At 37.6% G+C, this 26,160-nt stretch overlaps 1 protein-coding gene across 3 annotated transcripts; it reads left to right on the forward strand.

Moving 5' to 3' along the window:
- LOC117972133 (membrane-spanning 4-domains subfamily A member 8-like) lies at positions 1–26,160 on the forward strand. Of its 3 annotated transcripts, XM_059016394.1 has the most exons (8): positions 1–74; positions 10,249–10,413; positions 21,998–22,153; positions 23,920–24,030; positions 24,438–24,494; positions 25,017–25,127; positions 25,654–25,764; positions 25,987–26,160. In XM_059016394.1, the coding sequence occupies exons 2-7, from the start codon at positions 10,252–10,254 to the stop codon at positions 25,744–25,746; spliced, it is 690 nt and encodes a 229-aa protein (XP_058872377.1). In that variant the 5' UTR covers positions 1–74; positions 10,249–10,251; the 3' UTR covers positions 25,747–25,764; positions 25,987–26,160. The 3 variants fall into 3 exon arrangements, with proteins under 3 accessions (XP_058872377.1, XP_034776358.2, XP_058872378.1); XM_034920467.2 differs by lacking the exon at positions 1–74 and having other exon boundaries at positions 10,019–10,404; XM_059016395.1 differs by lacking the exons at positions 1–74; positions 24,438–24,494 and having other exon boundaries at positions 10,019–10,413.

The raw sequence follows: 26,160 nt of genomic DNA on the forward strand, positions 1-26,160 counted from the left end.
ATAGATTCTGGTATGCAGGTTCGATATGCTGTGATACAGAGAAGAAGTGATCCTGTGAATATAATTTCTAATTGGTAAGTGTTCTGTTTTTTCAAGTTTGTGTTTTCTGCTCCAGTCTCAGAGATGTCATACTCAATTGTACTTGGAGTCCATGCTGTATACTGGAATGTGATCTATGGATCAAAAGGTTATATTAGCATGAAATAAAACACACAGTAGACTTGCTTATGAAGGACCTTGTAGACCCATGCTGATAGCTGAAGATACTGAATGTGCACACAGGTTAGTTGAGGTGTCACTGCAAACCTGCACATGTACAGTCCAGTACAACTTAGAAACCTTGAAGACTAGACAAGGCATGTATTTACTGTGCTACAGATTCTGATTAGTATTCAGAACAAATCAACACTGAGGGTCCAGTGTCCTGGGTCTGATCAGTAATGCTATTACTTTATAAAAATATGGTTTTGCCACAAATTATAATGACAGTGATTTTAAAAAAAATATATATTATACTCTTTCAGCCTTAACTACTGTTTACAGTTAATTCAGTGGGGCTGAATAATTTTGCACGCCCAATTTTTCAGTTTTTTATTTGTTTAAAAAAGTTTGAAATATCCAATAAATTTCGTTCCACTTCATGATTGTGTCCCACTTGTTGTTGATTCTTCACAAAAAATTACAGTTTCATATCTTTATGTTTGAAGCCTGAAATGTGGCAAAAGGTCGCAAAGTTCAAGGGGGCCGAATACTTTCGCAAGGCACTGTACGTAAGTAATGTACTTAAGCTTAGGTATTGTATTAATTTCAATCAATTTATATGATTGATTCATCTATTAAGTTTGACCTGTTGTCAGAGCTATAATAATAAGCAAAATCTTGCGAAACTCCTGATTTTTGTCTCCAGTTTATTATTAGAAGTAATATGTAAAAATTATAAAATATAACAGGGATATATGTTCTTATCCAAGGCTATCATTGTAGCATGGCCAGGTCCTGTTGTAGGTGAGTATGCAGGGACTGAAAAGTGTGTGGATGCTTTCAGAGAATACTATGGAGAGTAACATGGCCAAGTCAAGTAGATAATATTTTTAAAGAGTAGTGCCTGTTACATAAAAAATGAATATTTCAGGGGTATTTCAGTCACTATTGTGCATTGTTTGACTCAGACCTTTTTGTTGAATTTGTTCATAGTACATTTGTTTTTTTATACCATTTTTTATAACATCCTCCCCTTTTTTAGGATATCTTGAAACAAAACTCCCTCTCTACAGCAGCACCTGCATAGTGTGATATTTCTTAATACTTATTTAAGGTTTAACTTAAGTGTTGTATTACAGTACGTGACAGTGATACAAGCTTTCAGTATTTTCAGCTTCTTTGTTTATGGTGAATTGGTTATAATGTATCGGTTATTTTTGAAGGCTTATTTTGTATTACAAAAAATGTATCGTGTACCGATATGTATACATTTTAAAAGTATTTATTCATTGGCATTCAAATTGTCTCAATTTTTTAAATGAGTAGAAACACACCCAGCTGTGCATAGGAGTACCTGCACTTTGATGAGAATTTCACCCCTGAGTGGAATATTAAAACATGAAATACATGTATTCAAAAACAATGGTCGCTCTAGTTCACTGGGGTTTGAGACATGTCCTCTAAATCACTGTGCTCTGGCTTTTCTGTTCTTGCTGTGTTACCTGTTTGACAGTGTGGGCAATAATCTAGCAGTGCACAACAGTGGCCATTTTGAAAAGGGCTTTGAAACAGACTTTAAAGTTACAAGTGTAAAACGTTGTCGGGATGTTTACACTGAAAATAAAACATTCCTGGTACGTTACTTAAAGGGACATATAACGTTATATTTTTTGGAAACCCGCTACTTACTCTTCAAGAGATATAAAAAATAAACATCGCGCAATTCAAAATGTAATTGCTGATTGTAATGCAAAATGCAGCGTGGGGTATTAATTGCTAATTTGACAATGAGATTTTGAATAAATATCAGTTGAATTTGAAATGTTTCAAAGTGTTCCAGAATTCCCTGCAATATTTTACAAGAAACACATTGTTTTACCTTTGCTGTATCCCGTGTTGTTGACTATTTAATTGCTTTTTTCAACATGTATTCAGGAACATTCACCAGGAGGAAGATCTTCTACACATTGCAGTGTATCCCGGTCACCATCTGGATACACTGTGATCCTTAAAATAGTTTTTTTTTTGTTCTTGTTTTTGTTTTTTGTTTTTTCTCCTGGTAAACGCTTGTGAGTAAATGTTGAGAAATGTATTGCCTATTTGATTTATGACCCAAGGGCAGGATTTTCAAAAGGTCATAAATGATAACTCCGGTGTTAATCAAGAAATCGGTATGTAGCATTGATTTTGGCATTTTCAAGTGGTCGTTGTGCCTATTTCCTTATAGGTAATCGTGCTAATGTGATTTCCAAAATTATATTGATTTATGAAATAATGTTAATATCTCAAAGAGCAGGTCTTCTTGCGACTATTTCTTTTGTTTGCGTGGGGATTTAAAAGCAAATGTGTTAATTGTTATAATTTATCTGGAGTTAATTTGCACTTGGAAAAGGGTTTTAGTTAATGAAAGACTATGTCTCACCACGTTAGTGAAGTTAGCAAGCGGTTCGCAGTTCGCTATTCCAGCTCACATTAATCCAGCTCGCTATTCCAGCCTGCAGTTCGCTATTCCATCTTGCTTTTCGCTACTCCAGTTTGCTATTCATTTTTTCTAGCTTGCTATTCATTTTTACAGCTTGCTATTTTTTTTTTTTTTTTTTTTGCTTTTTTGCAAATAAAAAAGAAAACACGAATGTGGAGTTTTACCGCGGTTAGATGTTTGTTTGTAGATGAAAATAAAAACTGAAAAATTAAAAGAACAAACAATATTTTCAGTTTTTCAATTTCTGAAAGCGGTAAAATAATAATAATAATAATAATAATAATAATAATAATAATAATGGGGGGGGGGGAATGTAAAGCGCACGGTTAAAAAAAAAATCTATGGTGCAAATATTACGAACTCTTGATTTTGCTTAAGTTTACAATTATTGTGCACAAAAATAAATACACATTGTGGAAATGATGAGCAGCTCACCTCTTACTAGACACCTCTATCTCATCTAGTAATTTGCCTGTCACTGAGGCTACAGACCGCGCAGTCCCCCTGGCAGCTCCACACCAGACAGCCAATGGGAAGGCTCCCTGTCTGTTTGCAGGAATCACGAGCTTTCCTATTGGCTGAATGCACAGGATTTGCGGGCACCAGTAAACTACTCGCTATGTACAGTGCCCAATCACAAAAAAGTAGAGACACATCTAGGATAATTATATAAAAACATATATAATATATTGTCTGAATAGATTCAATTCTTTGAGCCTTCTGCTTATGACATGGCTTTTAACCCGGGATAAATCTGGTTGCTCTTCTTTGCACTCTTTCTAGAGCAGCAATATCCTTTTTGTAACGAGGTGACCAGAACTGAACACAATATTCTAGATGAGGTCTTACTAATGCATTGTAAAGTTTTAACATTACTTCCCTTGATTTAAATTCAACACTTTTCACAATATATCCGAGCATCTTGTTGGCCTTTTTTATAGCTTCCCCACATTGTCTAGATGAAGACATTTCTGAGTCAACATAAACTCCTAGGTCTTTTTCATAGATTCCTTCTTCAATTTCAGGATCTCCCATATGATATTTATAACGCACATTTTTATTGCCTGCGTGCAGTACCTTACACTTTTCTCTGTTAAATGTAATTTGCCATGTGTGTGCCCAGTTCTGGATGCTGTTTTTTTTTTATTCTCATCAGAATAATGTGCCAGAGCCCTGGGGAGGGGGTATTGCAACAGTAACACAGAGATGCAATAACCACATGCATTACACACACGCCAGTACAATGTGGGACAGTTACTTTGTTAAACCCCTTGACAATTTTAAATACCTCTATTACGTCGCCTCTGGCTCTCCTTCTTTCTAGGCTGTATAGATTCAGCTATTTCAGTCTATCTTCTAGGGCAGCAGTGTGGAGTAGTGGTTAGGGCTCTGGACTCTTGACCGGAGGGTCGTGGGTTCAATCCCCGGTGGGGACACTGCTGCTGTACCCTTGAGCAAGGTACTTTACCTAGATTGCTCCAGTAAAAAAACCCAACTGTATAAATGGGTAACTGTATGTAAAAATAATGTGATATCTTGTAACCATTGTAAGTCGCCCTGGATAAGGGCGTCTGCTAAGAAATAAATAATAATAATAATAATAATATGACATGCCCTTCAATCCTGGAATTACTTGTGTTGCTCTCTTCTACTCTCTCCATTGCCTTAATGTCTTTCTTATGATATGGGGACCACAACTGGACACAATATTCTAAGTGTAGTAGGACCAGTGCATTGTATAATTTTAATATAACTTCTCTAGATTTGAATTCAGCTGTCTTGAATATATAACCTAACATTCTATTTGCCTTTTTTTATAGCTTCTCCGCACTGTCTAGTTGGCTTAAGTGATTCATCCACTACTACCCCCAAGTCCATTTCATGCACAGCCTCCTCTATTTCGTTACTATTCATGCTGTACTTGCCTGTAATGTTTTTGCGCCCTATGTGCAAGACTTTGCATTTATTCACATTAAATTTCAGCCCAAGCTTGAATCTTGTCAAAATCTCTTTGCATTATTAAAGTTGCTGATTAGAGTTGGCTACCCCTGCCAGCTTTGTTTCATCTGCAAATTTGCATACTTTACTGATTATGTCTTGCTCCAAATCATTTATATAATTGAAGCAATGGTCCCAGTACTGATCCCTGTGGTACCCCACTTGTTACGTTACTCCAGTTTGATGCCTGGCCTCTAATTATAACTCTCTGCTTCCTATATTGTAATCAGTGATAACAAACACTGGTAAAATGTGTGTGTACATTCTGGTAACCTTGGTATATTGTATAAATCCTCATTTGTAAATACTTGTACAAAGTGTTGATTAGGTACATCTGTGATTTGGTTGTCTTTAGTTGCTAAATTATCATTGCTGTCGTGAAAAATACTGACTTCCTCTTTCAGTTTCCTTTTAGCATTAACATGTTGAAAAAAATGCTACTTGTCTCTCTAGTTCCCTTTTCACTCTCTTAGTCTGCTTTTTAAGGTCTCTACAGGGCTCTCTGTATTCTATTTGTTAGACTGCTCCATTTAATTTAATAGAAATATATCATTTTATTAAATTATTAATACCAAGCTTAATAAATGGATTTACCTGTTGTAGTTTATTTTTCTTAAGTTTACCTTTTCTCATTTTTGGGATAAATGTATCCTGCATTTCTAAGATTATATCCCTAAATGTAATCCAATTGATTTCTGCTTCATTATCTATTAGTATTATAGCCCAGTCTATGTTTAGAAGCTCCTGTTGCATTCCTTTGTAAATGCTCTCCTGAAATTGTAAACCGTTGTATTTGATTTATGTACTGCTCTTGATTTATTTGCCACAAACTATCATATTGAGGTCACTTATCCCAAGTGGTTCTATTACCTGTCAGCTGTGTATCGTTCCTTCATTGTTAGTTAATACTAAATCTAGACATGAATTGTATCTAGTCAGGACATTCACCATTTGTGAACAAACAATCTTACACTAACTCTATCATTCCAATGTCTGAACTGTTGTCTGAGGTCATGTGGGCCCAGTTTATGTTTGAGAAGTTAAAGTCTCCCATAATTAGAGTGTCCCCTTCTTTACCTATTTTTCTGTTATCTTTCCTAACTAACCTATATCTTTCCATGTTAAACTCGTCTCCATCGTTTGGAGTTGACCAGGATTCTGTTATCCCTATAATATCATAGCTATCCACATTGACTACGGCTTCTAATTTTACAAATGTATTTCTAATGCTTCTTGCATTTAAATAGAGGCATTTCAGTTTATGAACAATTTGGTTGCACTTTGTTGTTTGCTGTGTAGCTCCCCCTGGCTCTATTCTTCCTGTCACACGTATGACTGATTCCATGAATGTAACAGATACGATTGGGCAAGTTTGTAGTCATTACGATCTTTCATGTAGCTGAAGCTCATTCTTTAAGTTGTTTATTTATTTATTTATTTATTTATTTATTTATTTATTTGCTTAGCTGGCCAAATCAATATGGTATGAACATAATTATTCATAACATTTATTTGCAGTTTTTTTTTTCTGTTGTATGCAGACAGGTTTTAAAGTGTTTGTCTTCTTGAAGACTAACTGGTTTTATCTATAGATTTTGCAGTGACATTTGCATAACATTTGGTTGACCTCAGTGGTTTGAAAATCTTCTTCTGCTTCTTCTTCTGCTTCTTCTTCTTCTGCTGCTTCTTCTTCTGCTTATTAATTATTTGGCCGATGCATTTATCCAAGGCTACTTACAAGTGTTAAAGGGCAATACAAGAACAATATTTAAATGCAGTAAGTTTATGGGACAAAGATATAATAGGATGCTGTGTTGTCCAGTGGTTAAAGAAACAGGCTTGTAACCAGCAGGACCCTGGTTCAAATCCCAACTCAGCTGTGTGACCATGTCACTTACCTCTTTGTGCTCACTCTTACTGACGTCTGCTAAAATAAAGAGATAATCAAAACGGTCAGCAATTCGCTGCAGTGCCCCAACTGAAATGTAGGTGACGTCGAGTACATGCCATGTGCCAAGTTTGGTGGTTCTAGCTGGTCGGAAAATAGGTCAAAAATGCCAGTTAGTCATTAAGTTAGCTATTCGCCACAGCACCCCTATAGGTGGCACAGCAACAAGAATGGTACCGAAATGTAGGTGATGTCGAGTACATGTCACGTGCCAAGTTTGGTGTTCTAGCCGGTTGGGAAATAGGTCAAAATAGCCAGTTAGCTATTCGGTTAGCTATTTGCAACAGCGACCCTATAGGTGGTACAGCGACAAGAATGGTACCGAAATGTAGGTGACGTCGAGTACATGTCACGTGCCAAGTTTGGTGTTTGTTTGTTGTTTGTTTAATCTTTTGTTTATTTTATTATTTAATAAATACGCTGAGCGCTGTAGCGCTCAGTTTCACCATCATTCCATCCATTGCCTTTGTTTACTGTTACTTCTTCCTGGTCCGTGACGTCATCACAGCAATAGCGCGGCCACATTGCACCATAGATTATTATTTATTTATTTTTACTGTGCGCTTTACATTTCTCCCCCTATTATTATTATTATTATTATTATTATTATTTTACCGTTTTCAGAAATTGAAAAACTGAAAACATTGTTTATTATTTTCATTTTTCAGTTTTTTTTTTTATCTACAAACAAACATCAAACCGCGGTAAAACTCCATTCGTGTTTTTTTTTTATTTGCAAAAAAGCAAAGAAAAGGATAGCAAGCTGTAAAAATCAATAGCAAGGTGTAGAAACCAATAGCCATCTGTAAAAATCAATAGCAAGCTGTAGAAACGAATATCAAGCTGGAAAAAATGAATAGCAAACTGGAGTAGCGAATAGCAAGCTGGAATAGCGAACTAGATTAACGTGAGCTGGAATAGCGAACTACGAACCGCTTGCTAACTTCACTAACGTCAACTCACCTGAAACAGAAGTTTAACAGACTGCGGCTGTGACGCTGACAATACAGAGAGAGAGAGTGTACAGGACCAGAGTTAATTTCTTACAGACTACCGACATAATTCAATATTTGTAGTTATGAAAATATTTTAGCCTTTTCTATACTCGTGGTTATGAATGAGATGTATTTACTTGTTTTAACCGTTTGTAACCTTATGGGACGTTTGTTGTATTGCTAAAATGATATACTGTTATTTGCACCCAGTGTAATGTTACTATATGTATCAAGAAATGATCAATGCAACTTTAGCCTACTTGAATTCTGGATACGTACATTATATGACATCTGACCGCTAGTAGATTTTATTTGAATTATTTGCAAATAATGAAATCTTGGTATAGAAAACAACTTAGATATTACAATAGTTTCCTTAGGTGATTGCGGATTTGCAATGTGTCCTTGGCTTTTAATACCTGTGTCTAATCCACACGAGAATGAAGAACAGGCGTACAAGGACAAACACCGATCCACTAGGAATGTGATCGAGATCATTGACATGGATTTTGCCTGAAGGTATTTCTAATATTGTCAGACTCCCCCCACACTTTATATACAATGTACACTTTCACCAAGTGTTCAGTGGCTGCTTCTAATCATGTTGAGTTTATTTATTGCAGAGGCAAGCCAAGAGTACCAGAGAGAGTGCACGATTAGAGGAATTCTCTGAACAATTAACTATAAACAAATTATGTATGGGTTAGATACATTTAAAAGCTTAATAAATACATAATGAAGTGTTACATACATGGCATACATGTATAATAACTGTAAACACAAATGGCACTTCAAACATATTTATTTACATCCTACGATCATACATACTAAAATAGACAAAAGGAGATGTCAAAATAAGAAAATAAATTCCAACAATATACAGTACATAGATGGCTTACCTCTGCCGCAATAAAAAAATAATCTTTTTAACCAAAAAAAAAGATTGCAAAATGCACATCAAAAGAGCTGTATATAGTAAGCTGTGGCAAAATATCCCCCCGAATGAGGGGAAATGACTAGTGCGGTTTAAGTTTTTGTTTTTTGTTTTTTTTGTCCATGCCATCTGATTTTTACCCACATGCCAGATAATCGTAAATCAGCATTTTATTGTGAAGTATTGTAAATAAATGTACATTCTCCATGACAAAATATACAATTTTAAAAAAGTTTACAAATTATACACAAAATAGATATTCCCCTTATTTTTCAATTTGGCTGCTGCTCGCTGGTGGGAGAGTTGTCTCCCTGTACACTAGTAGTTTCCATAACAGCGAATTCTGCTTCCATTCATTTTTCTTGATCTCGTTAACATGCATTGTAATTAACAAGTTCTCCTTATGTAGTCGTTGAGACAATCAGTGATTACGTGAACTGTGACAATTAAGCTTTTTAACGAGAAATGCGTTCATTAACTACCTCATTGACTCAATTTCAATGCATTAATGGATTGATTTAATTAACAAATTGGGTTAATAAAATGCTACTTAGCTGTTGTTACTATACCGCTAGTTCTATACAATATTATTATTATTATTTATTTCTTAGCTGACGCCCTTATCCAGGGCGACTTACAATTGTTACAAGATATGACATTATTTTTACATTCAATTACCCCTTTATACAGTTGGGTTTTTACTGGAGCAATCTAGGTAAAGTACCTTGCTCAAGGGTACAGCAGCATTGTCCCCTACCAGGGATTGAACCCACAATCCTCTGGTCAAGAGTCCAGAGCCCTAACCACTACTCCACACTGCTTTAATTATAAAATTAAAACGGGTCAGCAATATGTTTTAAATATATAATTCTGAGGGGGTCCCTGAGTGGCTCATCCAGTTAAAGTGACGCCACTGGGAGCGCAGGATGAGTCACACAGCTTGGATGGTGCCAGTTCACAACCAGTCTGTGCAAAGAGGCCAAACTGGCTCTGATGCTCCCGGGGTGGGGAATGGGAATGTTGGCAGGGATTGCTTCTCCTCATCGCGCAACAGCGACCCCTACTGGTCAGGTACAGAGCACATTCAGAGTGGATAAGTGGGCTGGTCTCTGTTCTCCGGGATTGGTAGCCCCGCCCACCTGTACTCTGGATTGTTTGTCTTAAAAGCTATTCTGGCTTTAGGCTTTTGAGATCAGAGGACGCTCACACGCCCTCAGAACATCTGTGCTGTGTGGGGACTCGCTGTGGTGAGGAGAAAAAACATAATTGGGCATTCTGAATTGGGGGAAAATAAATAAAAATAATAATTGGTCACTAAATTTATATATATATATATATATATATATATATATATATATATATATATATATATATATATATAATATAATTCTGTGATATAGACAACACAGCAAAGGTAACATTTAATTTCTTGTAAACTTTGCAGAGTGTTCTTTAACATTTTAAGTCATGTAAATAACTCAAAGGGGTGAATTGATGTGTTGTTTATTCCTTACACATGTATTCTTTAATCCTTTAAGACAGTTTTGGATATATAATATAAAGTCACTAGCAATACTGGATTTCTATAATGAGACAAGTAAAAAAAAAATGCACCTCACTTTTCATGACCCCTGAATGAACAGAGAGATCATGAAATAACAATATAATAAAATGGGTTCTCTTTTCTCAGATCATGGCGAGTTTTATGGACAACAGCATCGATATTGATACCCAGGATGAAGAAGTTTATCAGAACATTCTGAAACGATATGAACCAGCTTGTTTGGTTCCAAAGAAACCAGCAACATTGGGGAAATGTCTAAAGGTGGAGCCAACAGCCCTGGGTGTAAATATGGTTTGTGTTTTAAGTTAAGTTAGTAAATACATGTGTACTTACACATAATTGCAATGCTATTATGCAGTTACAATGTACCTTTGCATTATATAACCCTAACCCTAACCCTAAGCCTAACCCTATTCCTATGTCTAACCATATCCCTACCCCTAAACCTAACCCTACCCCTAACTCTAACCACCTAACCCTATCATTTTTCTGATACAATTGTGTACTTGCATATATCGTTCAAAAACAATTACAGGTTAACTACATAATAGCATTGTAATTATGTGTAAGTACAAATGTAATTACTATATATATACTATGTAAATACACAGTAATTAGAGACACTTAATGTAAAGTGTTACCCATTATTTTCAGGTCATAAAACAACTAGTGCCAACCATCAAAACAAATGAAATGCATAATTAGCTAGTTATTCTGATGCTTTCTTTTTGGTGGAATATATAATGATCTAAGACAGTGGTTTTCAATCTGTGGTCTGTGGACCACTGATGGGCCGCCCTTCAGGTGGTCCGTGGAAAGGTTACATAATTTACAGAAAGGAAGCAGCAGCACAGTTGAGACTTTAAAAATTTGAGACCTTAAAAATTAGCTACAGAAGCAGGAAGGAAATGCATACATGGAGAATATCTCCAAGTTAAAAAAAGGTCTAAAGTTTTCATCATATATAATTTTGGAGTGTCTAAAATGTATTCTTGGTGTTTTCATGTGCACTCAACACAGCAGCTTGTAAGTAAGGGATAACACATGACAGGGCAGGCGTTGTGTTGCATTAACATACAGCTGTAGTTTGAGTTCAACCAACAAAGCCTTATGTTAATGTAACACAACGCACAAGCCCTGGAGTGTTGACTTGTTAAATCTTTGTGTCTTGCTTTTGTATTGTATTTTTTTCAAGAGGTTTTGTTTCTTGTAATTCTGGCCATTCTACTGTTATGTGACAAAAGGAATGTCACTCATTTTTAAAAATTTCAAAAGACCTCTCACACCAATGTGTGCATTTTTTGCGAGTTTAATGTGTTGTGTGTTGATATTGTATTAATTGAACTGCGCTTCGGCAAAAATAATTGCATTGTATTATTTAAGTGCAGGGTAAAAAACCTCAACAGCCAATCAGCGTGCAGCAGCCACACAGCAAATTGGCCAGCGTTAAATCAACTCTGTAGGAGTCAAATCTAACACTTTTCCAGCGTACATATGGCCCCACACTCCACACTTCCATAGTGTAAAACATTTAACACTATGGGAGTTAAATTTACATCTCTTTCAGTGTATACTCTCAAGGTGACATTCACATATTGCATAAAAAACACAGGAAGGTTTCAGCAGTTACAGGATATGGCAAAATAACTAATAGCGGCACTTACAATAATCACAACATTTATAATAATAACAACAGTATTTCCCTTACCCTATTTCCCACTCCCAGCGTCCTCTGCTGCTGATTAACATATTTTGGAGGACTACTCCGGGCACACCACACAATCCGCCAACAGGTGGCAATGGTGAGTCAGTACAGTCATTTTCGTTACAATATATTAGCCTACCTGGAACTTCTCCAGCACGGACAGACACGGCGCCATTACAGAAACCGCTGACTAAAATCCCAGATGTTGATATTATGACTCTGGATTAGTGTACTTTATTTAACACTGTGAAATATACCTTGGGTTAGATATGAAACAACATCATGTGGTGTCAAATGTGAAAATATAACACCTAAAATCAACATTAATGGTTAACACTGGGATTTCAACAGTGGCCAATTTCCTGTGCAAACATTCCGTTTCATAAATCGATTATATCTGGAGATTCTTCACGATGACTGTGGTGCTACCTCATGGATGGATGTAACTTCACAGATTATTAATTCACATAAATCCATTTCTGCAGTAATTATCAATTTAAAAATAAAACAATCGGGGCAAGGCAACACAAGCAACCACAGACAGCCAGCATCAGTTAAGACGAACAACATACAACTCTCAACAGATAGCACAAGAGACATCCATCTGCATTGCATAAGGATGAATATTTACAGAACGCATGTGTGTGCTATCTTCCAACATAGTCCTAAAACACTGGAGAATACAGAACATACTGGTATTACAGCACAACTTATACAGCCCAACTGTGATGGTGAGGCCATCCCTCCCATTAAACTGTATTCTGTTGCTCATCCAGTATGACACTGAAAAACTCTTGGTAAATCACTGTTGTTGGTGCTGCCCTCTCAAACTGACATGTGTACCTGATACACTTCCATTTTTGCAGGTGACAATATCACTGTGTCATACAGGCAACAACTTAGATAAGACAACTATTAAATGTATTTATCTTAATGCTAGAAGTCTCAGAAACAAAATGTTAGAACTTTAAGCTACTGCACTAACAAGTGACTACGATGTGATAGGTGTTACAGAAACTTGGTTGTCTGAGAGTGATGGAGACGAATATAATATTAATGGGTACACACTGTATAGGAAAGATAGGCAGGACAGAAGAGGCGGAGGGGTAGCGCTATACATAAGAAATAGTCTTGAAGCCCAGGGGTTAAATCTGGACAAAGAAAACAATGCCGAATCAATATGAGTCAGAATAATGGACAAAAATTCAAAGGCCATAATAATAGGAGCATGCTATAGACCGCCAAATTCAGACGCTGAGCAAAATAATCTGTTATACAATGACATTCTAAATGCGTGTAGAAAAAGAGAAGCCATACTAATGGGGGATTTCAACTTCCCCTGTATAAAATAGGAAAACCTGATGGGGGGCACGACGGACGAAATTGAAATGGTGGAAATGACAAATGACTGCTTCCTAATGCAATTTGTCAAGGCACGGACTAGAGGGGAGGCATGCCTTGATTTAGTCTTTTCAAATAACGAAGACAGAATAAATAAAACAGAGGTCGGAGAGCCATTGGCAAACTCAGACCACAACATAGTCTCATTTGAAGTGATTTTTAAAACCCAAAAAGTAATGATTAAAGCTAAGGTTTACAATTTTAGAAAAGCAAATTATGAAGGTATGAAACAGAGACTAATAGAAGTAGATTGGAGTAAAATAGAGAAAACATCCACAGAAAAAGGATGGCTGTTTTTTAAAAATGTAGTACTAGAGGCGCAAAACAATTACATCCCAAAGGTAGACAAATCTAAATCTATAACAAAATGGCCAAAATGGTTTAATAGATCAATTAAAAAAAATATTCAGCGAAAAAAGACACTTTACAGAGCGTTTAAAAAGGACCAAAAACAAAGTACACAGAAAGAGTACTTGGAACTGCAAACACAAGTCAAAAAGGAAGTTAGAAAGGCCAAGAGAGAGATAGAAATCAGTATTGCTAAGGGGGCTAAAACCAATTCCAAAATGTTTTTCCAATATTATAACAGCAAGAGAACATTCAAAGAGGAGGTTAAATGTCTAAGAGACACAAATGATAAAATCATAGACGAAGAAAAAAATAGGAAATAGAAGTTATTTACAAACCGCTAACCAAGATCAAGCAACAGTCTCTTGACACAGGGGTTGTACCGACAGACTGGAAAATTGCAAACATAATACCGATCCACAAAAAGGGAGACAAAACCGAACCAGGTAACTACAGACCAATAAACCTGACTTCTGTTATATGTAAACTTATGGAAACTATAATAAGATCTAAAATGGAAAATTACCTATATGGTAACAATATCCTGGGAGACAGCCAGCATGGTTTTAGGAAAGGGAGATCATGTCTAACTAACCTACTTGACTTTTTTGTGGATGCAACATTGGATAACTGCAAAGCATACGACATGGTCTATTTAGATTTCCAGAAAGCTTTTGACAAAGTCCCGCATAAAAGATTAATTCTCAAACTGAACGCAGTAGGGATTCAAGGAAATGCATGCATATGGATTAGGGAATGGTTAACAGGTACTGATTAGAGGAGAAACCTCAAAATGGAGTGAGGTAACCAGTGGTGTACCACAGGGATCAGTGTTAGGCCCTCTGCTATTCCTAATCTACATTAATGATTTAGATTCTGGTATAGTAAGCAAACTTGTTAAATTTGCAGATGACACAAAAATAGGAGGAGTGACAAACACTGTTGCAGCAGCAAAGGTCATTCAAAATGATCTAGACAGCATTCAGAACTGGGCAGACACATGGCAAATTACATTTAATAGAGAAATGTGTAAAGTACTGCACACAGACAATAAAAATGTGCATTATAAATATCATATGGGAGATACTGAAATTGAATAAGGAATCTATGAAAAAGACCTAGGAGTTTATGTTGACTCAGAAATGTCTTCATCTAGACAATGTGGGGAAGCTATAAAAAAGTCCAACAAGATGCTCAGATGTATTGTGAGAAGTGTTGAATTTAAATCAGGGGAAGTAATGTTAAAACTTTACAATGCATTAGTAAGACCTCACCTAGAATATTGTGTTCAGTTCTGATCACCTCGTTACAAAAAGGATATTGCTGCTCTAGAAATAGTGCAAAGAAGAGCAACCAGAATTATCCCTGGTTTAAAAGGCATGTCGTATGCAGAGAATTGTGAGGGTCTGGAACCAACTCCCCAGTAATGTTGTTGAAACTGACACCCTGGGATCCTTCAAGAAGCTGCTTGATGAGATTTTGGGATCAATAGGCTACTAACAACCAAACGAGCAAGATGGGCTGAATGGTCTACTCTCATTTGTAAACTTTCTTATGTTCTTATTCTTCGCACTATTGGTAGTCCTTCTGTCATGCACCTGTGTCTCACGATTTACCATACATATACACTTCCCCTCATGTTGCCCTGCATGCAGTTCCCCACCCCCCACCCAACCAACTGACGCACATCAGAAATGTGGCTGCAACACTAGACATTGGTCATGGCAGTGGAATTCATAGAGGTACAGTGTGATGTTGGTGCCACTATTATGCATCTGTCTCCTACTAGACCTGCATTAGCAGTGCCCAGATATACACGACTCCCCAACACACTGGCATGGCAGCAGACCTCATAAACCTAGTGGACTATGATGATGGAAGTCTCCTGTGTTATCTGCAGAGAGTTGTTTGCTGTTCATCTTCACTGATGATGGCTTTCTGTGGTTTCTTGTGTTGCTTCACCCTTTCCACTGTTTGTAAAGGGGTGGGAGGGAATGCAGAGTTATAGTTAAAAACCCTAACATTGCATTTCCCTACTTTTGTTGTTTTAATATCAACCATAACTGATGCATTATTTGTTTATTTAGCAAACACCTTTCTCCAAGGCAACTTACAGAGGGTGTGTGAACTATGCATCAGCTGCAGAGTCACTTACAATTACGTCTCACCTGAAAGACGGAGCACAAGGAGGTTAAGTAACTTGCTCAGGGTCACACAATGAGTCAGTTGCTGAGGTGGGATTTGAACTGGGGACCTCCTGGTTACAAGCCCATTTCTTTAAACACTGGACCACACAGCCTCCATTTAATGAAGTTTTTTGCAAAGAATTCTCTTCCTTTTTGAGAATAATATATTTATAGCTAGAAAGCCTGTACATTCTATCTGAAATAAAAACACATTGGAAACGTGATAAAACACCTAGTTAAAACACAAGCCAAGTTAGTAGAAACAATTGGGGCAACCTTGACCCGCCCCCCCCCCCCCCCCCCGTTTTTACAGTTGTACATATTTGCTTGATGCTGAGCAAGGTTGCCCCAATTATTTCTTGAAACTTGGCTTGTGTTTTTGATATCTCCACTTTAAATGGCTGGGCACTTTTGATAACTTTTTGATTTTTTCACATTTCCAATGTGTTTTTGTTTCAAATATCAATTCTGTTTTCACTATATATATATATATATATATATATATATATATATATATATATATATGTATATGAGACAAGGGACGGGGTGAGACTCCTCACCAGCTCCAACCTAGCAAAAAATGGCTAACTAATGTAGTCACTGTAACAAATGTAGTCTGCCGATCTACGCCAACCAGTGGTTTACAGGGCACTAGGACCCTAGATCAAATTTAATAACAATATTAAAACTATATCCCCTTCCGACCACAGGTTCAAATTCTGACTAGCTTAGAGCAGCATTGCCAAACCAAACCAAGCAAGAGCGCAAGAGACAGCTTTCAAAAGTTATTACAAAAATGGGTTTATTGCACAAAACAGTAAAACATACAAGATAAAGACTCCACCACTTGGCTAGAAGGCAAAGTAACAAAATAAATGAGAAAGGGGCTCCCTCTGTTAGCTGGGAGCCAAAGTAACAAATAAACAAAAATACACCATAAATATGTGTCCAACACAAAGAAACTGGAAAAAAATCATTTTCAGAGGACTGGGGATTAGCTGGTGGGTCATTACCAGAGAAGTTAGCCAGAACCAAGACACAGGTTCGGAGGCGATTTCGATGGATAACTCTAACTGGCCCATCTTCAGGCCGTACTCTATATGTTGGAATGGTGGGGTTTATCTGGCCATCTATCACATAAGGTTGGAATTCCCATTTATCTACAAGCTTACCCCGCCCCCTCCGGCATCCTGTCTGGACTAGCACCCACTCCCTTGCAAACAGCGGCATATCTCTAATGGATTGGTCATACCGCTTTTTGCTTCTTTCAGAAGACCTCCCCATCTGTTCTCCTGCTTTCTCAAAAACATAGGTAAGCCGCTCATGGTGTTTCTGCACCCACTCATCTCTGGTGACCTCCTCACGCCCAGTCAGGGAGCCTGTAATCGGATCAACCGGCAATCGAGCATGCCGGCCGAACATTAAATAAAATGGTACATAGCCGGTAGATGCGTGTATTGCATTATGATATGCCTGTATTAGCTCGGGTAAGAACTCAGCCCACCTAGCCTGCTTCTCTACCTCAAGGGTGCCTAACTGGTCAAGCAGAGTCTGATTAAATCATTCACACATCCCATTTCCCTGAGGATGGTAAGCTGTAGTCTGGCTCTTGCTACAGCCATAGTACTTGCACAATTCCTGGATTAATGTAGACTCGAAATTAGGGCCTTGATCTGAGTGGAAGCATTCTGGGCATCCAAATGGCTGAATCACACAATTCCAAACAGCCTGTGCAGTTGTCCGTGCAGTCTGATCTCTGGTAGGAATTGCCCAAACAAACCTAGAAAACAAATCTGTAACTACTAGTATATATTGATAACAATCTGTGGGCCGGCTTAAATTCAGGAAGTCCATGCCCAATATCTCTAATGGTGCACTAGTTACAATGGGAACAAGTGGAGTTACTCACTGGTTTAGTTTTCCTCATCACACAGCGCTCACAGGCAGCTAACCATGGCAGAGCTTCGGTCGCCATCCCTGGCCAATAAAAGCTCCTGTGCAGGATGGATAGAGTCTTGTCCACACCTAGATGTCCACAGTGGGTGTGGTACTCCTCCCACAACTGTCGCCACTGACTCTGGGGGACAAGAGTTTGCTGGTACAACTCACCCGTCTTGGGATCTTGTTTACATTGCACCAGGACTCCATCCTGTAGCTTCAAATGGGTCCAATGTCTAAGCCACTTCACCACCTCTGCTCCCTCTTGCTTGCAATCTTCTGCTGTAGGCAACTGTCCCCCTTCACATACCTCCGAACTCTAGAGAGAACTTCCTCTCGCTCCTGTAGGGCCTTCCACTTCTTAGGATCCCAACCCCACTGGCATTCTTCAGTATCACTGTTCAAGGTCACCGCTGCCACCGTCTGAGGGCCGGTCATGTTGTGGGTTGCATCAGGAACCACATCGAGCGTTGCTTGGTCTGGGTCATCTTGTTCACCTGAGGGCAACCTCGACAACACATTGGCATTAACATTTACCCATCCTGGACGACACTTAATAGTATAGTTAAAGTTTTCTAGTTGCGATACCTAGCGCTGTTCCACGGCCCCAAGTCTAGCTGTTTGTAAATATACAAGGGGGTTATTAACAGTAAATATAACCAACTCAGCCCCCCACAAGTAATCTTTAAATCACTCTGTAACCACCCACTTTAAAGCCAACAACTCCAATTTAATAGCTGTAATTAGCATAGTTTTTCTCTACAGGATGTAAAGGGCAGCAGTGTGGCGTAGTGGTTAGTGCTCTAGACTCTTGACCGGAGGGTCGTGGGTTCAATCCCCAGTGGGGGCACTGCTGTTGTACCCTTGAGCAAGGTACTTTACCTAGATTGCTCCAGTAAAAACCCAACTGTATGAATGGGTAACTGTATGTAAAATAATGTAATGTAATATCTTGTAACAATTGTAAGTCGCCCTGGATAAGGGCGTCTGCTAAGAAATAAATAATAATAATAATAATAAACTGCGGCTGGCATACGCAATTACATGCTCTTGACCTCCTTGAACTTGCGACAGCACTGCACCCAATCCTCCATGCCCCAGAATCTTTACCTCTTTTTGGAACAGCTTACACATCTCTGGTCTCAATTTAAGGCCACAATGCTGCAACTTCTTGAACACCTCTTCCAGATTTTGCAAGTGGGTCTCGAAATCCGTGGAGAACACAATGATATCATCAACATAGACAAGCAAAGATTCCGAAACTAGACCCCCCAGGCAGTGCTGCATCAACCTTTGAAAGGTTGCCGGGGCATTACATAGCCCAAATGGCATATGTTCAAACTCGTTTAACCCCATAGGAGTACTAAAAGCAGTTTTTTCTTTGTCTTGGGGGTCCACCTCCACCTGCCAATACCCACTAGCCAAATCTAAAGTAGAGTACCTCTGGGCACAGGTGAGGCTGGTTAAAGCTTCCTCTAACCTAGGGAGAGGATAGGCATTCTTATGTGTGATGGCGTTTAACTTGCGATAATCGACACAAAATCTCAAAGCTCCACTTTTTTTTTGAACCAGCACCACAAGGGCAGCCCATGAACTACTACTTTCCTTAATTACTCCGGTATCAAGCATGCTCCGCAATAGAGACCACATCTCATGGTGAAGGGTGGGTGGTATAGGGCGATAGCGCTCTCGTATAGGGGGAGCCTCACCTGTGGGTATTTGGTGCTGTACAATCCCAGTTCTCCAATAATCATTCTCATGGGCCGCAAACACATCTCTCCGCTTTACCAGGAGGGTTTGAACTTCAGCCTGTTCCTGTATAGAGAGCCCTTCCCCCTGTAACAATGCCCCAAGTTCCTCAGCAGATCCCTCGTTGAGCCCCTCCAGGTCCATTGCTGCAGCCCCATTTGTCACCCCGTGTGACATACACATGTATATATATATATATATATATATATATATATATATATATACGCACGTTAAAGTTATGTGTGCAAAAGCATGTATGTTCAATGAAAGTGTCATTCATATCAACTAAAAAATGTTCACATTAAAAATGTGTTTGTTACACATAAATAAAATACATTTATTATTTTATTTTTTTTAAGTTTGCAATATAAACCTTGTGTGGGAATCAAACCCAAGACATGTTTCCAATACAGCTTGCAATGCAGAGGCCCTAGCTTTCACGCCACAAAGTTTGTCTTTCCATTTCACATTTGCAAGTAGTATAGCAGTAAAGTTACAGTTTTTAACAAGTAACGAGACAAATAAGATTTTGTAAATAATGATTATGTATTATCCCGATTGTATTGAAAGCTTTCATCTGATTTTGCAAACTATCATAATAAGCTTGATTCGTTCATTTAGTATATTGTAACATTTTCATGTTTAGGAAGTAATACTCAGGGAGACGTGTTAGATTCTCAAAATGTTTGTTTTATTTGAAAGTACAGAGAATTCCTGTCAGGGGCCGGAATTCACGGCACCAAAATGATAACCCTTCATCTTAGTCTTGGCACTTGCACTGCATATTTTCTTCGGTTGCTCACTTGCTCAGTCGCACCCACAGTTTCTCATTCAAGTTCAGCGCTGCACTGTCTCCAGTATATTAACTCCCGTTGTTTCCCTGACACTGTCCAGCTCATCAACCAGTCACATCCATGCTCTGCAACCCCCAAAAACAGCAGCACACATTCTCCCCACTCATTCACTCACTCCCCCTTCCCATGCTAAGTAACAGTGTGACCCGTTCCCTTACAATACATGTAACATATAAAAGACAGACGAGACAAACTGAACAAACAACAAGTCCTGCAACAAAGCAATTGTCCAGGTCGTTAATACATTTTTTAATTTGAAAGTAAAAATATTTGAAAGCATGACGACCTTTATGTACAAAAATTTTCACTAATATACAATTCAACAAGAACTTTTGAATATTTATTTTCGTTTCATACAATATTAAATGACAGTGTTTATATCTGAAAAATAAATAAATAAATATCAAGATAGATAAAGAAAGAAATGTACTGATGTACTGATTTATGTATTCATTTATTTCAATATGTATTGATGTATTTATTTATTTTACCAAATATATAGGCTATATCCTTCAGCATGTAGCTAATTGTCAGAAATTAACTTTCCTTTTTGTTGAGTGGGGACCACAAATAGAGTTACTCTCATCAACCAGTATCAAGAGGAACTGTACTTCCTTGCACCAATAGGGACAACAATGAGCTTTACACTGACAGGAAACCAAACATTTTTCAGAGATCAAGTCAGTATCTCAGAATGATGATGATGATGATGATGATGAAGAGAGACTTGAAATCTCCAAAATGTAAAAAATAAGCCGAGAATTCTCAGCTAGCTGACTTCATCCTTCAAAATACTGCTTGTTTTCTCAATTAATCATGTAGCACTGACAGTAACACAACATGCTTGCAAACTGAAGGTTATAGTTTCAAATCCCACAAATACAAGACCTTTTTATATTTGTATAAAGAAAGATGTTACACGTTTGCGTGAGGAAACAGATCCTGTGCGTCATTTGCTTGGCTATTTTACTACCTATGTGAGCTGTGATTGGCTTAATGGGAATGTCACTCATACAATGCAGACTGCACATGTTGTATTAAAGAGGTGGGTTGTTTTAAAAAATAATTCCAAAATGATACAGTACATCAATGCAATTTTAGAAACTAATGGGCATTAAGGAGAAAGGAAAAGGGCTTTTTTCTTTCTTTTTTTTTTTACATCAGACAACGAATGCATGTTAAAATGAAAACGTGAGGAGTGCAGTTTCACATTACTTTACCTCTGCCTGTCCCCTGCTGAGTGCTGTGTCTGTTGATCGCTCATTTTCGGTCAATGTAAGCCACCTCCACCTTTCGCTACTAACCAAAAGATACACCTGGACTGCTGGGGCTTTTTATATGAAGGTAGTCATGGACATTATCATGCACTATACATGTAGCGTGCACGGTATGGAATGTAAATTAGCCAATTTCTGTGCACGTAAATTAATGCGTTCTCTGATAATAAATCGGGTAGTAAATTTAGATTTATCACGCATGTTAGGCTCACTACTTTACATGCGCGCTAACTCCAAATTTAGAGCCCTTTCATAAATGAGGCCCTTAATATAAAGTCTCTAGCCAGGGGACTGAGCAAAGTGGGTTTCTATAATGAGACGAGTAAAAGAAAAAAATGCACCTCACTTTTCATGATACCTGAATTAACAGAGAGCTCATGAAATAACAATAGAATAAAATGGGTTCTCTTTTCTCAGATCATAGCGAGTTCCATGGACAGCAGCATCGTTATTGCCACCCAGGATGAAGAAGATTCTGAGAACATACTGAAACGATATGAACCAGCTTGTTTGATTCCAAAGAAACCAGCACCATTGGGGACATTTCTAAATAGGGAGTCAGCAGCCTTGGGTGTAAGATGCACACTGTTTTTAAATTATGTTAAAATGGTCTAGAGGGTCCTCATTGGCTCCCATTCAGACTTGGTGTATAGGGTTAGGAGCTGACTCCTTGAAATCCTGGTCATGCTGAGTCTCTGATCATGGTTCAATATAAGAACATACTGTAAAAATAAAGAACATTTATGAACAAGAGGAGGTCATTCTGCGCATCTAAGCTTATTTAGTTCTTGGTCGGGTCTTAAAGGATCAAAGTGATTCTGCCTCTCTGTGTGTTAGGGTTAGTAGGGTTAGGGTTAAGATTAGAGTTAGTGTTATATTATGCAAAAATATTTACACATTAAGTAAATTGTAACTATGCATAATAACATTGTCATTACAAGTACACGTGTATTTACTAAGTAACTACTATGTAACTCTTTAAGACTTTAATGTCATTACATCTGGTTTGACATCTGTGGTACTGTGGTAAATTCACAAAAAACCTTTCGGACTGTAATGGCAAAAGGAATATATGTTCTTCTGCATATCTACTCAATAAATGCAGTGCTAGGATTCAGTATTAACTATATGGGTTTAGAGGGAGTGTTCAGCATGGTTCTGATCTATGTAACTTGGGTTTAGAGGGAGTGTTCAGCACGTTCTGATCTATGTAACTCTTGACTGGATTTAGAGGGAGTGTTCAGCACGTTCTGATCTATGTAACTCTTGGGTTTAGAGGGAGTGTTCAGCACGGTTCTGATCTATGTAACTCTTGACTGGGTTTAGAGGGAGTGTTCAGCACGTTCTGATCTATGTAACTCTTGGGTTTAGAGGGAGTGTTCAGCATGTTCTGATCTATGGAACTCTGATTTCTCTAAAGTTAGATATTTATATAATAAAAGGTATTCTTTTGTAAGGTACGTCAGAGTCACCAGTGTAAGGTTTATGCATTAATGTAAACATGGAATTAACTACATTGTTTTGCTATAAGGATGAGACCAGATCATTTTCAAATTTTAACAATGTTTGCCATGTATTTTTTCCAAATACCCACATTACATTCTACATTGAACATTATTGTTTAGATACAATACGTGCCACTAGTATTAACAGAGAGGCAATTGATCAGATTACCTGAACCCTTGGAGAGAGCCCTCAGACCGATTCACGGTGGTCCACGATGATCCTGGAGGTATTGGAAGCTTCTCTGTCTGTGTTGCCTCCATGCCCGGTATTTATACCATATGGGCTTAGGACATACGTGACTACAGTCTGTTTCTGTTATCTTACTAATTATCAGTAGAATTAGGCCCTTTAGCTGTTACTTCATTCAAGTGCAACCAACCACTAATCAATCTCTTTAGAAGGTTACCGTGGTTAATTGTTTACCATCTTTCATTCCATACATTTCCACACATGCCTTATCTCTTCAATCATTTTAAACATGTTCTACTTCAGCAAACTGGTTTAACATTCCCAATACATTTTACTTGCATATGATATTTCCAATACATTTTCACCCTACACTTTAATCAGTTGGTCAATCAGCCTCTGTGTTGAGGGAAGAGCTGGTTGCCCCTTGTGAAGTCACTGAGATCTTTCTGATTTCCCTGTTGCTGAATAGTTGCACACAGCTCTCAAACAGTCATATAGGTTTAGTGGATCACATGATATGCTATTGTGAGTTTTATTGAACGTCTCTAATGTCAGGGACCCTCAGGAGAGCAGGTTACCTTCTGGTTCAGCATTGGTACTCTGTCTCCATCCCTTCATTGCATTGCTTGTTCTTTCTCTTCAAGGCTGCTCAGATCATGATTGGGTTGGTAACCATTGGACTTGGCATCGTTCTGGCGATGTGTCCTCCTTCACTTGTTATCATTATCAAATTACCCTTTTTGACTGGTTTCTTGGTAAATACAATTCTTATTTCTAAATATGTCCATAATATCGCTGTCAAATGCATTTATAATTTGACCATTACAATTTCCATATCTTCTAAATACTTTTTAATGCATTTTCTAAGTCTCTGCAACTTATTTTCAATGATATGCTCTATTATTATTATTATTATTATTATTAGTAGTAGTAGTAGTAGTAGTCTTAGTAGTAGTATTTTACAGATTTAACACATGTGTACATGTGTACATATGAAGTATATTTCGAGTTTGAAAATATCATGTTTAGGTTAGAGAATACAATCAGCCAGGACAATTCCTGCTGACTTCTACATTAGTGCTTGTGTGTGAGCTAAATTTTTACTTGTATTTGTATACATAATAAAATATTATAGAACAAATACATGTATTCTTCTTGGCAGTTTTTGGTGTGTGGATCTCTATCTGCTGCAGTAGAAAAGTATCCAAAAATATTATGGGTAAGTGGATTATTAGGTATGAATAGTGGTGGCACAGCAAGAAATTTCACACTTCAACCTCTGAGGGCCTATGTTTCACGTGCCTCATGACTTAAACCTCTGAGGGCCTGTGTTTCAAAAGTGAAATGATTAAAAAGCATTATTACAGTCTCGGCAGCCCAGAGGCATATGAAAATACAATCTGCACACCTGTATACAGATACAAGAAAGATAACTCCACTCCAGTATTATATTAACAATGGCACTACTCAAAAATCAAACCAGTGCACTAATCTAATATACTAATATGTATATCAAGCGTATTCATGTCTCAGTATTGATTTAACTACTTATCCATTAAGTATAATACTTGCTAGTTGACTGACTACTTATCCGTATTAATGGGACGGCAGTCCTTCATAATGTTCTGATCAGTGTGCTGTTAACAAACACATTTAATTGTTTCAAAAAAGGTCTGGGTCAGTTGTAGGACTTTCCTATAAAAATAATGTCACAGTAATATGTTATTTCCTCTTTGCTCAGGTCTGTTTAAAAATGAGCTTAGGAAGTTCTCTTTCTGCTGGGATCGGAATAGTTTTGTATTGTGTGGATATGTTCTTTTGGAATTCATACAGCAATGAGGATCAGCTAAGTGTAAGTGGAAGCTTCAGTCACATTTTATATTAAGTGTCTTTAATTACTATGTATTTACATAGTGGTTACTTAGTAAATACATGTGTACTTACACATAATTGCAGTGTTATTATTCAGAGTTACAATATATTTAATGTGTAAAATGTCTTGGACGATATATGTAAGTACACAATTGTATCAGAAAAGTGTTAGGGTTAGTTTTAGAGTTAAGGCTTGGGTTAGGGTAAGGGTAGAGGTTAGGATTAGGGTTATATCATGCAAAAAGATTTACACATTAAGTACATTGTAACTATGCATAATAACATTGTAATTATGTGTAAGTACCCATGTATTTACTAAGTAACTACTATGTAAATACACAGTAATTAGAGACACTTCATGTACAGTGTTAGCCAGGAGTCTCCCCTAACAATAGATGCACTTAAAGACTGACATAAAGAAACACTTTCCCTGGCATTTCTGGAATCTGCATTCGGGTTTAGGCACACCCCTAGTGAATACCTTCATATGTATTTGTTTTTACCAGTTCATGACTGCTGTGATAAAAGGCCTTCTTATCAATCTGACTGTGCTGGAGATATACACCACTCTACCCTTAATTATCAAGGGGGACAAGTGACAGCAACAATAGAGAATGGTTTGTATACAGTTTCAATTATTGGCTCCCTTTTGTACTGTGTCACCATAGAATAGAGAATTAGGGGCGTGTTAATTGAACATGCCCCTAAACCTACAGTATCCTAATGTAATCCTTATTTAAACATGCCTCCTACCAAGATTACTGTATTGTAGGCGTAGCAAACCTATATAAAGTATCCACCTCAATATGAATTAATGTGTGCATGTATTCATTTTACAGATCACTGCTTCACAGGCTCTTCAACTGGATTTGTTTGGAGATATGCATTGCATTGTCTTAATCTTGGACAGGAAAACCAAATAATGATAAAATACAATCTGTGATACGATTTAATGTTTAATGTATCAAGATTGCAGATGCTCTCGTTTTTGAAGAAATGTTTGTATATACAGT

Source organism: Acipenser ruthenus, chromosome 53, assembly GCF_902713425.1.
Source record: "Acipenser ruthenus chromosome 53, fAciRut3.2 maternal haplotype, whole genome shotgun sequence".
Lineage (NCBI taxonomy): Eukaryota > Metazoa > Chordata > Actinopteri > Acipenseriformes > Acipenseridae > Acipenser > Acipenser ruthenus.